Source organism: Esox lucius, chromosome 14, assembly GCF_011004845.1.
Source record: "Esox lucius isolate fEsoLuc1 chromosome 14, fEsoLuc1.pri, whole genome shotgun sequence".
NCBI lineage: Eukaryota > Metazoa > Chordata > Actinopteri > Esociformes > Esocidae > Esox > Esox lucius.
This window is the reverse complement of record NC_047582.1, coordinates 3,872,792-3,889,436: the sequence shown is the minus strand read 5'-3', so window position 1 is coordinate 3,889,436 and position 16,645 is coordinate 3,872,792. Positions and strand designations below refer to the sequence as shown.

At 42.2% G+C, this 16,645-nt stretch overlaps 1 protein-coding gene across 7 annotated transcripts in view; it reads left to right on the top strand.

Annotated features, from left to right (window-relative positions):
* Positions 1–8,422, top strand: part of sema4d (sema domain, immunoglobulin domain (Ig), transmembrane domain (TM) and short cytoplasmic domain, (semaphorin) 4D) — a 64,284-nt gene extending 55,862 nt beyond the window's left edge. For 5 of the 7 annotated variants that reach the window (XM_010905732.5, XM_010905731.5, XM_010905734.5 and 2 more), the window contains one exon: positions 67–2,518. In XM_010905732.5, the coding sequence (XP_010904034.1) occupies positions 67–1,049 (983 nt within the window). In that variant the 3' untranslated portion in view covers positions 1,050–2,518. The other 2 variants (XM_010905733.3, XM_010905736.4) reach the window with 2 other exon arrangements.
* The last annotated feature ends 8,223 nt before the right edge of the window (positions 8,423–16,645 follow it).

Sequence of the window (16,645 nt, the reverse complement as noted above, 5' to 3'; positions counted from 1 at the left end):
CCCAGTTCAGCATTTCCGAATCACTGGGTGAGGTAAGTAACCATCTCTTGTCCTTTTCATTTGTAGTGCCGGGCCTGTCAGTGGAGAACTACCAGCGTGTGAAAGTCAAACCCGGGAGCTCAGTGGAACTTCCGTGCCTCATTCGTTCCAACATGGCCGTCGCGGTCTGGAAGGCAAATGGCAGCTTGCTGACTGAGGCCTCGAGGTTCCACCTGATGGGAGAGACAGGGCTGCTCATTTACAGCGTTGCCCCGGAAGACCAGGGCCTCTATGAGTGCTGGTCCCTGGAGTGGGCCCCGGCAATGAGAAAAAACTTCAGCCGCATCCTGGCCGGGTATATCCTGGTTCTAGATGTACCACGGAGGGCTTCACCGCGAGGCCACCCACCTCAGACTGCCGTCACCCGGACCCAGTCCAACCCTGCCACCGAAGGTAATAATGTTGTGAGGCTCCTCCCACTAACCTCAGCCACGCCCAGACCCTCTACCCCCACCTCTCCACCGCCCCCCCGTAGCGCCTCACCATCACTAACCACGCCCCTCAGCAGTGACACTGACCCACTCCCACCCGAGCTCCCCTCCCCCAGTGTTGCCCCCATTCCAGATAATGTGGACCCTGAGTACCTCCAGCACGACAACAGCCGGGCGCTCCTCTTTCTCTTCCTCCTGTTCTTCATACTCTTTCTGGCTGCGCTGGCGTACAACTGCTACATGCGGTACCTTCCAGGCCCTTGTCTCCGCCTGCGTGCTGCTCTGCTCGGCGGCCACAAGAAACCCCCGACTGAGTACGAGGCCTGTGAGGCTGGCCTAATGGTTCCAGTCGAAAAGACGGACCTAATGGATCAGACTCAACCACACCAGAATGGGGTGAAGCTCCGGGCCCTGAGGGACACGGGCTACGAAACCGAGCCGGAATGTGGCAATGGCCGGATCCCCTCTCACAGCCTTGGGGGCGATGGGAGTCCCTCAAAAGAGAAGCCCTTTGATGTGGACAGCGACTCACAGCCTATTGAATTTGCAGATGCAGATCAAGAGGCTTCTCCGTACTGATGGCCATCTCAGCTCCTTTTTACGAGCGTGACAACTGTTAGGTTAAGGCATGTTATTCCTTGTCTCTCTGTCTCGCTCTCTGTCTTGCTCTTTCTCTCATATACACCTATGATATACATGCTGGTTTGCTCAGTCTCTCCCTGTCTTTTGGAAGTGCAGATGGACAGACAGGCTGAGGACTAATTATTTTCCACTTGCCATTCTGAAAACTCTACCCACAATGTCAATTTAATGAAGGACCTACTAACTTAATTTCAGTTGTAGCCAAATCCCTAGACAGACTAAAATCTGTAACTCACTATCTCTGCCATGCCCTGCTAGAAAAGCAGATTTTTTTTCATTCCAAATTGGAAACATTGTTTACCAAATTGGTAAGTTAAAGTGTTTTCCAAATTGGAGCCTTTTTACAATTTCTTTTATTAATTTTTTTTACAATTCGGTGTAAGCGTCTTAACTTCAACTGTATTTTTCAGAGTTTCCAGTGAATAACGTTATTTGACACATAGGTCAGCTGCTTTACATCTCAATCTATAGTATGTACAATTATCTCATATATGCTGTAGTGCGACCTGTAAATTCTCAGGGATGGTTTGTTTGTATGCTCTACGCCTTGTTCTATTTGAACATGTGCATTCTCACCTCAATCAGAGAATGGTAGTAAGAAAAATTGTTAAATGTCGTTGGTAAACTGACAGTTAACAATGGCCATTGACTGTGATTGAAGACATGGTACGACTGTGGTACAAGATCTGTAGTGACAGTGGAGGAGCTTGGGTCGCAACAAACCTAAGAAGGTTAATCAGCTGTTTTTGGAAAAGGGGGAAGATGGTTGTAGCATTCAGAAGGTGTTTTGTGCTGACATTGAATAAACCAAAATAGGGAAGGGAATCATCGTGACTCCTCAGAGGAAATGGAAAATTCCAGACACTCACACCACTTCTGCCTGAAGTGCAGAGCCGTCTCCAGAATAACCCTGTTCTAATCCAACTGCTTTTATTTGTAATATCCTGTGACTCCCTAGTTCCATATTTACTAGACATGTTCTTCCATCATTAATCTGTGTTGTTTTGTTTTTCCCCACTGGTTAAATGAACATAAGTATGTACAATGTGAAAGCTTTTAAAGGCTAGAAAGGTATGAAAAGAAGTAATTATCATGAAATATTATATACATTTTTGTGGTTCTTTTATTGTTGAAACATGGCCCCTGGAAGCAATTACGTCTATTTTTTATTTATTGAAGCATTGTTTTACAGTCTTTAAAGGGGATTTATTTAAGACCTGTACTTTCTTATTTCATCTTTAGTGTAGTTATTTGTTTCATTGTATTTCTATGTTCGAAATGCCCCTTTAAACAGGTACACATATTGCTTCCCCTCCTCTCTGTTTACCTGTCACACATTTCTTTTCATACCTGGCCGTTTTCCTCAGAGAACTCTCTTTCTTTCCTCCATCACTCCCTCCCTCTGTCCCCACCTCCCTTCCAGCCTCCTACGCTGTTGTTCCTATCTCCCCCGTTGTCGACACCTCCTCATCCTCCTATTCCACCTCAGGAAGTAGTCCCCCTATTCCTTCTTCCTCTGCGGGGTTAGGGGTGCGTCTGCTTCCACCTTCCCTCCAGGACCAGGCTTGGGGAGTTCAGGCCCAAGAGGCCTTCCTGCTCTTCTGTCTGGCCTTGGGTGAGTGGTGCCTGTTGTGACCTGCTTCTCTGTGCCTGACTCTGGATTATCCTCTCAAAGGGGGCATTACTTGGAAATAACCTTTTTTTTGCATGGATATTGCCATTGAGGGCTTCCACCATTTTAGAGGGCACATTGGGACCGATCAGCCAACAAACAGGGATGGGCAGTTTCCAGATACATTTAACTTTTTCACTGTCTGAACAAACTGGAATATTAGAATTTAGAAATGTTGTTGTACATTCAGTCTAGCTTTCACCCACCAGCCATTTAAATTTGGGGTTACACAGACCCCCACAAGCCAATAATTCTGATTTGTTATTGGCCTCTACCCTAATCAGTTTACTACCCTGTACTAGAGCATGTTCATCCTACAATTAGTTTGCCAAGTTTGGTAATGTTGTCCCATCTAGTGGCAACAATAAATGTACAAGAAGCAGAATTTTGGATCAAGCCTCAAGCACCGCAAATTGTGGTAATCACCCAACAGTAGCTTTTAAACATTGTTCAATCAGTATAGTGGCAAAAAAGAGTGGCAGATAGCCTAGCGGTTAGAGCATCGGGCCAGTAACTGGAAGGTTGTTTGATCAAATCCCTGAGTTGGTTCTAATCCTCTAGTTGAAAAATCGCTTGTGCGAGGCATTTAAACTAAACTGCATCCAGGTCATTGCTGTAAATGAGAACATGTTCTCAGTCATGCTCAGGCACAGCTTCTTGTGTTGCACCTTGCATGTGGTTTTCTCTTCTCTGACACTCAACCAATTTACTCCTTGACCTTAGCTACCCTAACCTGAAATGTGTTTGGATGCTTGAAGCAAGCGTGTTCCTTTCTTTAAGACATGTTTTCCTGTTGTGCGTGTTCTTCTGGTCCTCTAGTACAGTGGGACCAAACGGGACAATAATATGATGGTCTTTAATTTAGAACCAACCACTGTTTTTTGTTTTGATGAAAAGTATAGTAGAGATCATTTTACTGAACGGTGTATTTTGGTTGCTCAAGACATCTCATATGGCTTTTATTCCATGTTTGTTTTTTATTTTGTTTTTAAAACAGAATTTGCACCATTTTGTATCCAACTCAAATCAGACCTTAGACTTGTGATATATTATTAAAAAAACCTGTCTCAAGGTAAGATCCTGAAGGTTCAGCTCATTTAACATGAGAATGTATTTTATGAACAAAGTACTTGTTTGGGTTTTTTAAGCTCGATGTTCAATTATTCGATAATTCTACTGAACCTTGTGTCTGTACAGTGTATATATATTTGTATATATGGAATATACTCTTTCAACATGTAAATACTGTATATCCACACAGACATTCTGGGGCTACTGTTGCTAGGAAGTTTCAATAAATTGTGATTTCAATTGTTATGAACGTAGCCTTCTGGTTTGTTTAACAACTGTTATTTGAAATTAAAGTGCTCTAAAGTTACATCAAACACAAACAGGAGAAGCCTAATGATTGATGTGTTCAGTAATTAACTTTTTTCTATAAATTTAAAAAGCCATCAGAGACAATTGCAATAAATTAAATTTTCTCTTAATCGTGATCACATGTAAAAAAGTGCTAAAGCACCAAAGGAAAGTATTCAGACTCCTTCCTACTCTCCACATTTCTTGTGTTATGGTCTTAATTTATAATAGCTTTTTTGCCATCAGTCTACAATTTATGTACTTAAGTATTCAGACCCTTCATTCAGTGCTTTATAAAAGCGCTTTTACCAGCAATCACACGTTTGAGTCTCCTTGGGTATGACTACCTGCTTTTCACACCTGGATTTGGACAGTTTTTCATATTCTTCCTTGTCAGATTGGATGGAGAGTCAGTGAACTGCAAGATCTCCCAGGATTAGGATTCATGTCCAGACTTTGGCTGGACCACTCAAGGACATTCAAGGACTTGTCCATAAGCCACTCAAGCATTGTCTTGGCTGTGTGCTTCGTGTTGTTGTCATGCTGGAAGATGAATCTTCGCCCCTATCCTGAGGTCCTTTGAGCTTTGGATCAGATGTAGTTGTCCTTCTTACTTGTTCTTCCATCACTGCATAGATAGTCTGAAGCTCTGTTAGTGGCCATTGTGTTCTTGGTCATCTCCCTGACCAAGGACTTTCTTTCCCAGTTACTTAGATTTGATGGCCAGTCCTAGATAAATTCTTGGTTCTGAAATTCTTCCATTTTCATAATAATGGAGCCCAATAAACTCCTTGGAAGAGTCAAAGCTTTGCAATTATATCTGCGAAGGTCTGCGAAGAATTCCCTGGACTTTGTGGCTTGGTTTATGCCCTACATGCACTTCGATGTGTGGAACCTTACATGGACAGATGTGTGCATTTCTATATCCTGTCTAGTCAATTGAATGTGCCATAGGTGGAATCAAGTTCTTGAGTCATCTCAAAGATTATCACAGGACACAATGCAGCTGAGGTCAATTTGGGGTGTCACGGTAAAGGGTTCCTATGTAAGATATTTCAGTTTTTCATTTTCAATAAATTCACACAAACGTCTAAAAACATGGTTTTTGCTTTGTCATAATTGATTTTAGAATTACGTCAAATAAAATAATAAATGATAAATTAAATCTAATAAAATCTGTGGAAAGTTAAGGGATCTGAATACTTTCTGAAGGCACAGTACATTTTGACTGAAATCTACATGCTAGTCAATCACATGCAGCATTTAGGTGATGGAGTAATTTTATATTTTAGGGGGTTAGAATTTTGTTATATATGAATACATAAGTGAGCTTGGAGTCTGTTTGACTACACATGTTTTAGAGTGAAAAGCACACATGGTCAATGGAAATGAAACCTTCAATAAGCCACAGGATTTTATTTCTCGCTCTCATTCTTCCATTCAGGCAAATAGTAAACCTTTACAAACCAGTTCGGGCTGACAACACTGACCCAGTACACATGGCAGTACTATTGTAGTAAATGGCTATGGAGTTCATCTTGGGGAAAATGGCAGGTTCCTTGGAAACTGGTGCATCATAACCCTGGACTACAAAACATGTTTAACAGAGGCTTCCCATCCATATGAAGTCCCGTTATGCTCCTTTAGGTCCCAGGGATCTGCACATTCATTGGCATGTGAATGGGGCACATCTGGAGAAGTCCGTCACAGAGTACCGCCATCCCCTTCAATGTGGGGGAACCAAAGGGGAGGTGCTGGTGAGCAGCTGGGTGAAAGAGGTCGCTCTGGCTAAAGACTCCAGCTACCAGTGTGTCGCTGTGTCCTCTGCTGGAAATGACACATCTAAAGTCGACCTCCACCTCATCAGTAGAGGTAGGATCTGGGATGCCTAGTGCAGTTGCAGCTTTGCACATCTCTCGCCTTAACGCCATCCGTTCTCGTTGCATGACTAAAATACTCCAATGAATGAGTCGTCCTATGGCTCTATTTGAAGGAAGCAGTAGATCCTACAAAATCAATGCCATCGCTACAAGGACATGGTTGAGTTCAAATTACTGCTTCAGTTGGTTATTTTCCCTTTGTTATCATATGAACACAACCCAAGTACTTTGAACTCATAGGTATTACAGTAGTCAGGTGTCAATTACTGCACAAATTTTTTGTTGATGAACAGATGAAGACAGTATTCCATCCAGAGATATGAGCCAATGGAGGGGTTCCCTCTCAGAACATGAGAAACTGCTAAAGAGATGGAAAAGAGCGTGGGTAGGTACTTGAGAAAAATTGTAGTTGAGAAAAATTACTTTGTGTGTGAAAAAAAAGCTATGATTTATATCTCATTCTAATAATGGTTATTTGAATAAGAAACTTGTGCACCTACACATTTTAATATTTTTTGGGGGGATCAAGAATCTAATATTGAAAAAATGCATGTGATAAGATTTGTATGATTCACTTACCCGTGAGAATTACAAGACCTATGATCTCTGGCACACTTTGAAACTTTCCGTGCAAACTTTTAATGGCTGTGCGTGTTGGTTAAAGACGTGGTTTGAACATTGGTCTAATTTAGCCACTGCAAAGGTGCAAAGTCTAGAATTTACCAATGAGTGAACAGAAACAATGATTCAAAAGTAATCAATTATTTCACAGAATACATATACAGCTCCAGAAAAAATTAAGAGACCACTGCACCTTTTTCTTTCCTTTCCAAAACTGTTGAAAAGGAAGGTTTTGAGTGAGGAACAGAAGTGTTCAATACATTTCAACTGTTCCTCACTCAAAACCTTCCTTTTCAACGTTTTTAGAAAAGAAAGAAAAAGGTACTGTGGTCTCTTAACTTTTTCCGGAGCTGTGTATGTATATATATATATATATATATATATATATATATATATATATATATATATATATATATATATCTCAAACATAAACAATGTTTTGAGCATGAACCCTTGACAACTATAAAGTAGCTGTTTCCTGAACCAGGAAACAACTACACAGTTGTTAAACTTTATAGTTGTTTCCTGGTTCAAAAAGGTCAACCTTGTGTGTGTCTAGGGTTCATGCTCAAAACATTGTTTGTGTTTGATCACAACTTGGCTAGTATTTTCACTGACCTGTAAGAACACTTTGAACCTTCCTTCCAAGTAAAGGTTTAACTATTGATTACATGTTAAACACTATTTGACTTATGGTTTGGATTCCTGCACCCTTCTAACTTCCTTGATGTAGAAGGTAGGAAAACTATAAACTGTATTCTTAACTTCACCCACTATGTATTCCTCCACTAGGAAAGCTGTGATGGACAAGGTGCTCTTTGAGGCGTGCCTGTGCTCTACTTTCAATGGCTCAATATCTAGGTTTCAGCCCAGGTGACCCTACCTGACCTCAGCCCAAAGATGAGTGACATGTCACCCTTGATGTCACCATTTAAAACCTGAAGCAAGGCTATAAACTCATCAGTTCGGCAGGCTTCACCTGTTGAGGCGGGAGCATAAATATAGTCTATTATGATGTCACAGGCCTTTGATATATGCTTTGGTAGCATAAGCCCCTCCCTTGTGATGGACAAAATGGGGAGTAGGCAGATGGGCGACCTTTGGCTCATGATGTTTCAATCTGTATTTCCAGTAAAGGTAATTGAACCTCTGTTATTAAGAAAGGGCATGAAGTGACAGGAATTTCCACACAGCGATCGACAATCTCCTACAAGGATGTCTTAGTGAACTTTGCACTTTCTCATTTATAGCTGCTTTGTCACGTCACAGATGAGATTTAGGTATGTTATTTTGTTTTAGTTGTAGATTTATATATTTTGAAGTATGGTATGTAAGGTTTGTTTTATTGAGATGACTATTACAGTTGTCTGTGGCTGGATAATATCTACTTTATTTCTTCATCCAAGGAAGAGTGGTTCTTTGAGCAGCACTACAATGCAACATTACATTGCAACATAAAATCAACATATACCACTACTACAGTGCCACACAAACTTACGACTTGATTACATTTTGTGAATAGCATCGATACAGTGTTGGAGACATATGTAACCACCAAAAACAGTATCCACCTTAATGTGCCTTTCAATAGGTTCAGATTGCCAAGAAGTGCAGTGTTGTACGCTTATAATATTTCAGATTATTTTTGCAGACAGATTGCCAATATGTTTTCTCAGTAATTATATTGTCATGAAAGCTCTTAAATCTTGTTTCTGTAATGTTTTATTGTTTACTGTGTGAATCTTATGAGAAGGTCTAGGAGAAAATACCATTAAAGTGACAATTACAGTAGACAATGTGGTCTTATTTATTTGTCTATCTTACTGTGTTCTTTATGTAATAGCTACCTTTGAGCCCAGTGAAATGCAGAAAAGAGTTTTGAAAACAGTTTAGACATTTCAGTTGTTCGTATCAGTGTCTGGACTTCATGAAATTTCAAAAGGACAGACGCGGAGACCCGTTAACAGCTGCCAATGCTAAATTAAAAACTTTCTAGTTTACACCATGATGACATCAAAGCAGCTCTCTCCACAGGATCTCTGTCTCTGGTTGAATTATTAAGCAGCAACTGAAGGTGGGCTAAGCCTTCCTGTGCCTGTACCAACCTCCAGCATGTCCTAGCCCATGACTAACAGCCTGCAACCTCAAGCAATATGGCAATAGTAATATAAAGATGCATAGTTGCCCTTTCTTCAAGATTATTTATAAGGGCATAGCCTGGGTCTCTTTGCAGTCTCTCACCAGGTCTTAGGAGTTGGCAACTGCAAACCTGTGTATGGTTACACATTCAAAGGTATTCATCAGCAGTATTCACTTGCCCTCTGGTGGCAAATATGTTCTTGATATGCCAATAATAATAAGAATACAAGATAGTCATTTGAGAAGATTATTAAATTCAACTATGGCTGTATTAAACTGCATACTTATATAAAACGAGGACTACATTTACAGTGCATATTGGACTGTACAGCTTAAGCTAAAGACTGTGCACCCATAAAAGGATCATGAGCATATTCAGTGGGGGGGGGGGTCTATGGACAGCTTGCACCCCGACTGGACGTCACCACGCTATGCCAGTGAGACACAATGAGGATAATTACTCTCGCAGCAACTGCAATGACTTCATTTGATCCACATATATATATATATATATAATTTAAAATAAGCTGTTCATCTTTCTCATCACTGAACCTTTGTACACTGCCAGAGATTGCCTGTATGCTTTTGCAACAATATCAATGTTCACAGTATCGGACATTTATTTTTCTAATGATAAAGACAGTACCTGGCACTCAGGACCTCTTATTTGTCTGACCTAATTTACATTTGTATGCATTTTTATTGTCTTTATACCTTACAATGAAGATCAAAATATCCTTCCTCCACATGTTAAATTACATGCGGATTGAGGAGTCCAGATATGGTTTCTTACAATTTCTTTCTCTGCCATAAATAGTGTAGATATGGAAAGTGAATGTGCAAGATGGATTGAAAGATTTTAATTTCTTCACAAAAATATATATCTATGTATAGTTTAGGAAATACCTGCCTTGTATTTGCGACTCAGTCTGAATCTATTCAACTGGAGTCAGAGTATTCAGAAACATTTTTGGTGTTCTATCCTTAAAATCACAGAAAACACTTCCAAAATCCAAATCACTTCAGTGTCCATAGTTATTTCTGTAATAGCATTACACTTGGAATCTGAGGCTCCATTAGTATGCTGCCTGTCTGATTTACTATCAGAATGAATAGGACTGTGCATAAGTTCTTCATTTGTTAAATAAAACGTATAAAAGCGTTTCTCCATGTGGTCTCTTGCACACATTACATGCCAGCATTATTTGCTATAATGGCGCTTTGCCACATCATGGTACCGTCTCGACTCTACTTGCCTCGTCTTTACCCACTTTGGTAGCTTTTCCAAAAAAGTCGAAAAAGGAAGGTTTTGAGTGAGGAACAGAAGGGTTAAAATTAAGAGACCACTGCAAATTGAACACTTCTGTTCCTCACTCAAAACGTTTCTTTTCAACTTATTTGGAAAGGAAAGAAAAAGGTGCAGTGGTCCCTTAATTTTTTCCGGAGCTGTATATTGGCTAAATACCAGTTACCAATCACACCTGATTAAGTGTGTTTAAGGCTCACGCCTTCCCGTGGGCTCACCACCTGCAGGAGGAACCATAAGGGGTCGGTGCCTAGAGGATCGGCGGCAGTCGAAGGCGGGGGCCTCGACAACCCGATCCCTGGACACGGAAACTAGTTCTAAGGACGTGGAACGTCACCTCGCTGGCGGGGAAGGAGCCTGAGATCATGCGTGAGGTTGAGAGGTTCCGACTAGAGATAGTCGGGATCACCACACAGGGCTTGGGCTCTGGAACCACACTCCTTGAGAGAGGATGGACTCTTCACCACTCTGGAGTTGCCCATGGTGAGAGGCGGTGGGATGGTGTGGGTTTGCTTATAGCTCCCCAGATCTGCCGCCATGTGTTGGAGTTTACCCCGGTGAACGAGAGGGTTGTTTCCCTGCGCCTACGGTTCGGGGATAGGTGTCTCACTCTTGTTTGTGCCTACGGACCGAACGGCAGTGCTGAGTACCCGACCTTCTTGGAGTCTCTGGGAGGGGTGCTGGAAAGTGCTCTACTGGGGGACTTCAACGCCCACGTGGGCAACGACAGTGACATCTGGAGTGGCGTGATTGGGAGGAACGACCCCCCTGATCTGAACCAGAGCGGTGTTCAGTTATTGGACATCTGTGCTAGTCACAGTTTGTCCATAACGAACACTATGTTCAAGCATAAGGGTGTCCATCAGTGCACGTGGCACCAGTACACCCTAGGCCGTAGGGTGTACTTTGTTGTCGTTTCATCTGACCTGCGGCCATATGTCTTGGACACTCGGGTGAAGAGAGGGGCGGAGCTGTCAACTGATCACCACCTGGTGGTGAGTTGGATCCAATGGCGGGGGAGGAAGCTGGACAGACTCGACAGACCCAAGCGTACTGTAAGGGTCTGCTGGGAACGTCTGGCCGAGTCTCCTGTCAGAGAGATCTTTAACTCCCACCTCCGGCAGAGCTTCTACTGGATCCCGAGGGAGGCTGGAGATATTGAGTCCGAGTGGACCATGTTCTCCACCGCCATTGTCGAAGCGGCCGCTCGGAGCTGTGGCCGTAAGGTCTCCGGTGCCTGTCGAGGCGGCAATCCCCGAACCTTCAAGGATCTCCTCAATCCCGCCGTCACGTCTTCCATTGAGGAAGCAGAGGATGAGGGCTCAGAGGTGGACTCGTCCATCACCTGGGCTGAAGTCACAGAGGTAGTCAAGAAACTCCTCGGTGGCAAGGCACCGGGGGTGGATGAGATCCGCCCTGAGTACCTCAAGTCTCTGGATGTTGTGGTGCTGTCTTGGTTGACACGCCTGTGCAACATCGCATGGCGGTCGGGGACAGTGCCTCTGGGATGGCAGACCGGGGTGGTGGTCCCTCTTTTTAAGAAGGGGGACCGGATGGTGTGTTCCAACTACAGGGGGATCACACTTCTCAGCCTCTCCGGGAAAGTCTATGCCAGGGTACTGGAGAGGAGAATATGGCCGATAGTAGAACCTCGGATTCAGGAGGAACAATGTGGTTTTCGTCCGGGCCATGGAACACTGGACCAGCTCTATACCCTCTACGGGGAGTTTGCCCAACCAATCCAAATGTGTTTTGTGGATTTGGAGAAGGCATTCGACTGTGTCCCTCGCAGCATCCTGTGGAGGTTGCTTTGGGAATATTGGGTCCTGGGTCCTTTGCTAAGGGCTGTTAGGTCCCTGTACAACCGAAGCAGGAGCTTGGTCCGCATTGCCGGCAGTAAGTCAGACTTGTTCCCAGTGCATGTTGGACTCCGGCAGGGCTGCCCTTTGTCGCCGGTTCTGTTCGTAATTTTTATGGACAGAATTTCTAGGCGCAGCCAGGGGCCGGAGGGTGTCAGGTTTGGGGACCACACGATTTTGTCTCTGCTCTTTGCGGATTATGTTGTCGTGTTGGCCCCTTCAAACCAGGACCTTCAGCATGCACTGGGACGGTTTGCAGCCGAGTGTGAAGCGGTGGGGATGAAAATCAGTACCTCCAAATCCGAGGCCGTGGTCCTCAGTCGAAAAAGGGTGGCTTGCCCACTTCAGGTTGGTGGAGAGTGCCTGCCTCAATTGAAGGAGTTTAAGTATCTAGGGGTCTTGTTCACGAGTGAGGGAAGGATGGAACGGGAGATTGACAGATGGATCGGTGCAGCTTCTGCAGGAATGCGGTCGATGTATCGGTCTGTCGTGGTGACCGGTCAATCTACGTTCCTACTCTCACCTATGGTCATGAGCTTTGGGTCATGACCGAAAGGACAAGATCCCGGATACAGGTGGCCGAAATGGGCTTTCTCCGCAGGGTGGCTGGGCGATCCCTTAGAGATAAGGTGAAAAGCTTGGTCACCTGGGAGGAGCTCAGAGTAGAGCCGCTGATCCTCCACATTGAGAGGGGTCAGCTGAGGTGGCTTGGGCATCTGTTCTGGATGCCTCCGGAACGCCTTCCCGGGAACGTGTTCCGGGCCCGTCCCACCGGGAGGAGACCCCGGGGAAGACCTAGGACACGCAGGAGGGACTATGTTCAGGTCTATTTATTTTAACCAAAAAAATACATAAAGCCAAAAAACATTTGGGGGGCAAAAACAAATACACACACAAGTACTCGAATACAAACTTAATATTAGGTTCTCTGATTATTTGAGTATTTGACTAACTGTGCATACCTACTTAATTCCCATATATAACACAGCTCTGGAAATAATTAAGACACCACTGCAAAACTATCAGTCTCTGGTTTTACTATTCATTGGTATGTTTGAGTAAAATTAACTGTTTGGTTTTATTCTATAAACTACTGACAGCATTACTCCCAAACTCTAAATAAAAAAATTGTCATTTAGAGTATTTATTTGTAGATAATAACAACTGGTCAAAATAACCCCAAAAATATGTATTGTTTTCCGACCTCAAATAATGCAAAGAAAACGAATTAATTTTAATTTTCCAACAACAAAATAATAATATTTTAACTTAGGAAGAGTTCAGAAATCAATATTTGGTGGAATAATCCAGATTTTTTATCACAGCTTTCATGCGTCTTGGCATGCTCTCCACCAGTCTGTTACATTGCTTTTGGGTGACTTTGTGCAGCTAGGTTTGTTTGATGGCATGTGACCATCAATCTTACTCTTGCTCATATTCCAGAGGTTTTCAATGGGGTTCAGGAATGGAGAATGGAGAAAAGCTCGGTCACCCGGGAGGAGCTCAAAGTAGAGCCGCTGCTCATCCACATCGAGAGGGGTCAGCTGAGGTGGCTTGGGCATCTGTTCTGGATGCCTCCTGAACGCCTTCCCGGGAAGTTGTTCTGGGCCCGTCCCACCGGGAGGAGACCCCGGGGAAGACCTAGGACACGCTGGAGGGACTATGTCTCCCGGCTGGCTTGGGAACGCCTCGGTGTCCCCCCGGAAGAGCTAGAGGAAGTGTCTAGGTAGAGGGAAGTCTGGGCATCTCTACTTAGACTACTGTACACGCGACCCGGCCCCGGATAAGCGGAAGAAGATGGATGGATGGATGGACCTGTTTAAATGTTATTCTGCATAAGAAACTTATAGTATCAGTCCTAGGCCTATTTTTCTGTCTACTTCATGGTACGTTGCTCTTGTGAACAGTTAATGGGTCTATGTTTATGATTTGTATATTTTCCAGGAGCTTGCCTGGTTGCCTTTTTAAAAAGAGATCAGAGAAGAATTTCTTAGTTTCTTTTATGTTGGTGTAAAAGTGCTTCTGTTTTTCGCTTCCCTTTGGAAAATTTGGTCTATTAACAAACAATGGTTAACTACGGATATTTCTAGAGCATCAGTAGGTTAAACTCGTCAGTTAGAAAACCATGTCAGTCTGATAGCACTTCATCAAATACTAAATTAGATGTCTATAGCATCTTTATCTTGGCTGTTATGGATAATCACCTGTTGATGATCATGAATTGGCTTCTTTTTTTAGCCCAAAATTGAAGAGCCTCTATGGTGAAAAAAGTCCCCATAGTAGCATTCAGTTATTGGCATTACACCATGTCATTATACCTGAGAATGTCAGGTCCTCAAGTGATCTATGCAGTTAGGTTAAACATTAAAGGGTCTACAGTGCAATATAAATATCCACATTTCCAAATGGTTTTTGAAAGACCATAATGGGACAAATACTTGTTGAGGACCTATAAAAACCTTTTTTACAGCTTTAAATAGTATGTATTGTGAAAATATTTGTTAAAGGAATATCTACAGGGGAAAAAATTTACTAAAGAGAATTACTATTTAAAAATACTTTACATAAGATAAATAATATAATAAAACATTGAGAAAGGGTTAGAATTTACGTAAACTAAAATTGGGAACGTTTCTAATATTTCAAAAAAATATATAACTAGAAGAAATCAGTATTTTTATAGTATCATTGTTAATTAGGTTTGGACAGGGACTGTGTTACCAGTCAAAAGTTTTAGACCACCTCAATGTTTACATTTTTTTATTGAAATTCATGCGGTTTACTGTCTTAATGTACTCTACAACATAGAACAAATGAACAATTGGAGACAATGAAGAAATCATGGAATAATTTTGTTTGACAACATTTTATAATTTTCTTTTACTAAAAGTAGCTTTTTCATACATAACAGCCGAACACACTCCTGGCATTCTTTCTATAATCTAAATCAAATTTCTTCCCAACACTGTTGCAGAAGTTCCCACAAATGTGTGGCACATGTAGGTTGCTTTGCTTTCACCCTTCTGCCAAGTTCATCCCAAACCAGCTTGATGGGGTTTACGTCTAAAGACTATGCTGGCCATTCCATGATTTGAAGCCTACCATTTGTTCTGTTCTTCTGACATAGCCTGGAGGTCATTATCTTGCTGTAGTATGAACCCCTGACCAACTAGACGTACACCAGAGGGTATCACATGACGCTGCAAAATGCTGTGGTAGCCAATTTGGTTCAGGGCCCCACTCTCTCTGTGCAAGTTGCCAACTCAGGGTCCGGCAAAAGAACCCCAAACCACCATACTTCCTCCTCCGTGTTTGATAGTTGGTGTCACACCGAGTAATCATCCTTTCACCTACTCATACAAAAACTCTGCGTGATGAAGTGAAGATTTCCCATTTTGATCCATCAGTCCATAAGACCTTCTTCCAGTCTTAATTAGGCCACTGGTGGTGCTTAATGTCCCAGGGTAGCCTTTTTTTCTTATTTTGCCATCTTAGCAATGGTTTTCTTCCTGCCACTTGACCTGTCAAACCTGCAGCTCAAAGTCATCAGGTTTTGGTTCTACGAGACCTATTCCTGTCAGAGCTTCCTTCAGTTTCCAAGTGCCTTTTGATGGTATAGGCTTTCACACCTTGTCTTTATGCATTTTATTTATGCAAGACATACACTTTTAAGGGTTAACCCATTACTTGTTCCCTGAAAAATGTTTTGTTTGTATATATAACTTTGAAATTTACCTTTTTTTCAGTTTTAGGTAACAAACTTTTTTTTTCTTTGTAAAAATACGTTTTGTTATTAATTGGACTTGAAACATTTCATGTTATTCATTAGACTTGAACTTCTTAAATTTCAATAAAAAACAGGAAAATGGGAATGTTCTAAAACTTGACCGGTAGTGTACATCCAGCAACAATATATTCTTCACCCCCTCCATAGATCCTAATATAATAAACTGTAATACACAAGGGAAATATATTGCCTTTAAGCTCAAAAACTATTTTACATGTCACAGTTGTCCCAATCCCCTTCAGGTCACGCTTCTGACTAGTTTTAGGTTTTATAGACTCTGGACACAGCCCACATGCATTAATTAATTATTGCAATTTGTACTTTTAAAATGTCCACCGGGCACAGCCAGAAGAGGACTGGTCACCCCACCAAGCCTGGTTCCTCTCTAGGGTTGTTCCTACATTTTGACCCTTTTAGGGAGTTTTTCCTAGCCACTGTGCTTCAACACTGTTGTTGCTTGCTTCTTGGGGTTTCAGGCTGGGTGTTTTGTAAAAGCACTTTGTGACAACTGCTGATGTAAAAAGTGCTTTATAAATAAATTGGATTGATTGAGTGCTCGCTGGATTTTTACTTCACCCATAACATTGGCTACCATGCAAGTCAATGTATTTAAAATATATATTGCCTCATACTGAAAAAAAACGATTGTATTCTACACGGCACAGTGAAATAATCCTAGAAAATACTCAGGATAGTGTCAAAAAAACTAAAGATTTTAAGTATTATGTTATACTAATAGATCGGCAACTTTTATTATTGAAATATTCAAAAATGATCTTACCCGGAAGTGCTTGTTTAATGTTGCTTAAAAGACAAGTAGCATCATGCTGGTAACATTAGAGATTCAAAAATAAAATAGAACATTTGAGATGTCTTAGCAACAATAGGAATTCCGGTTTTCGGATTTTGC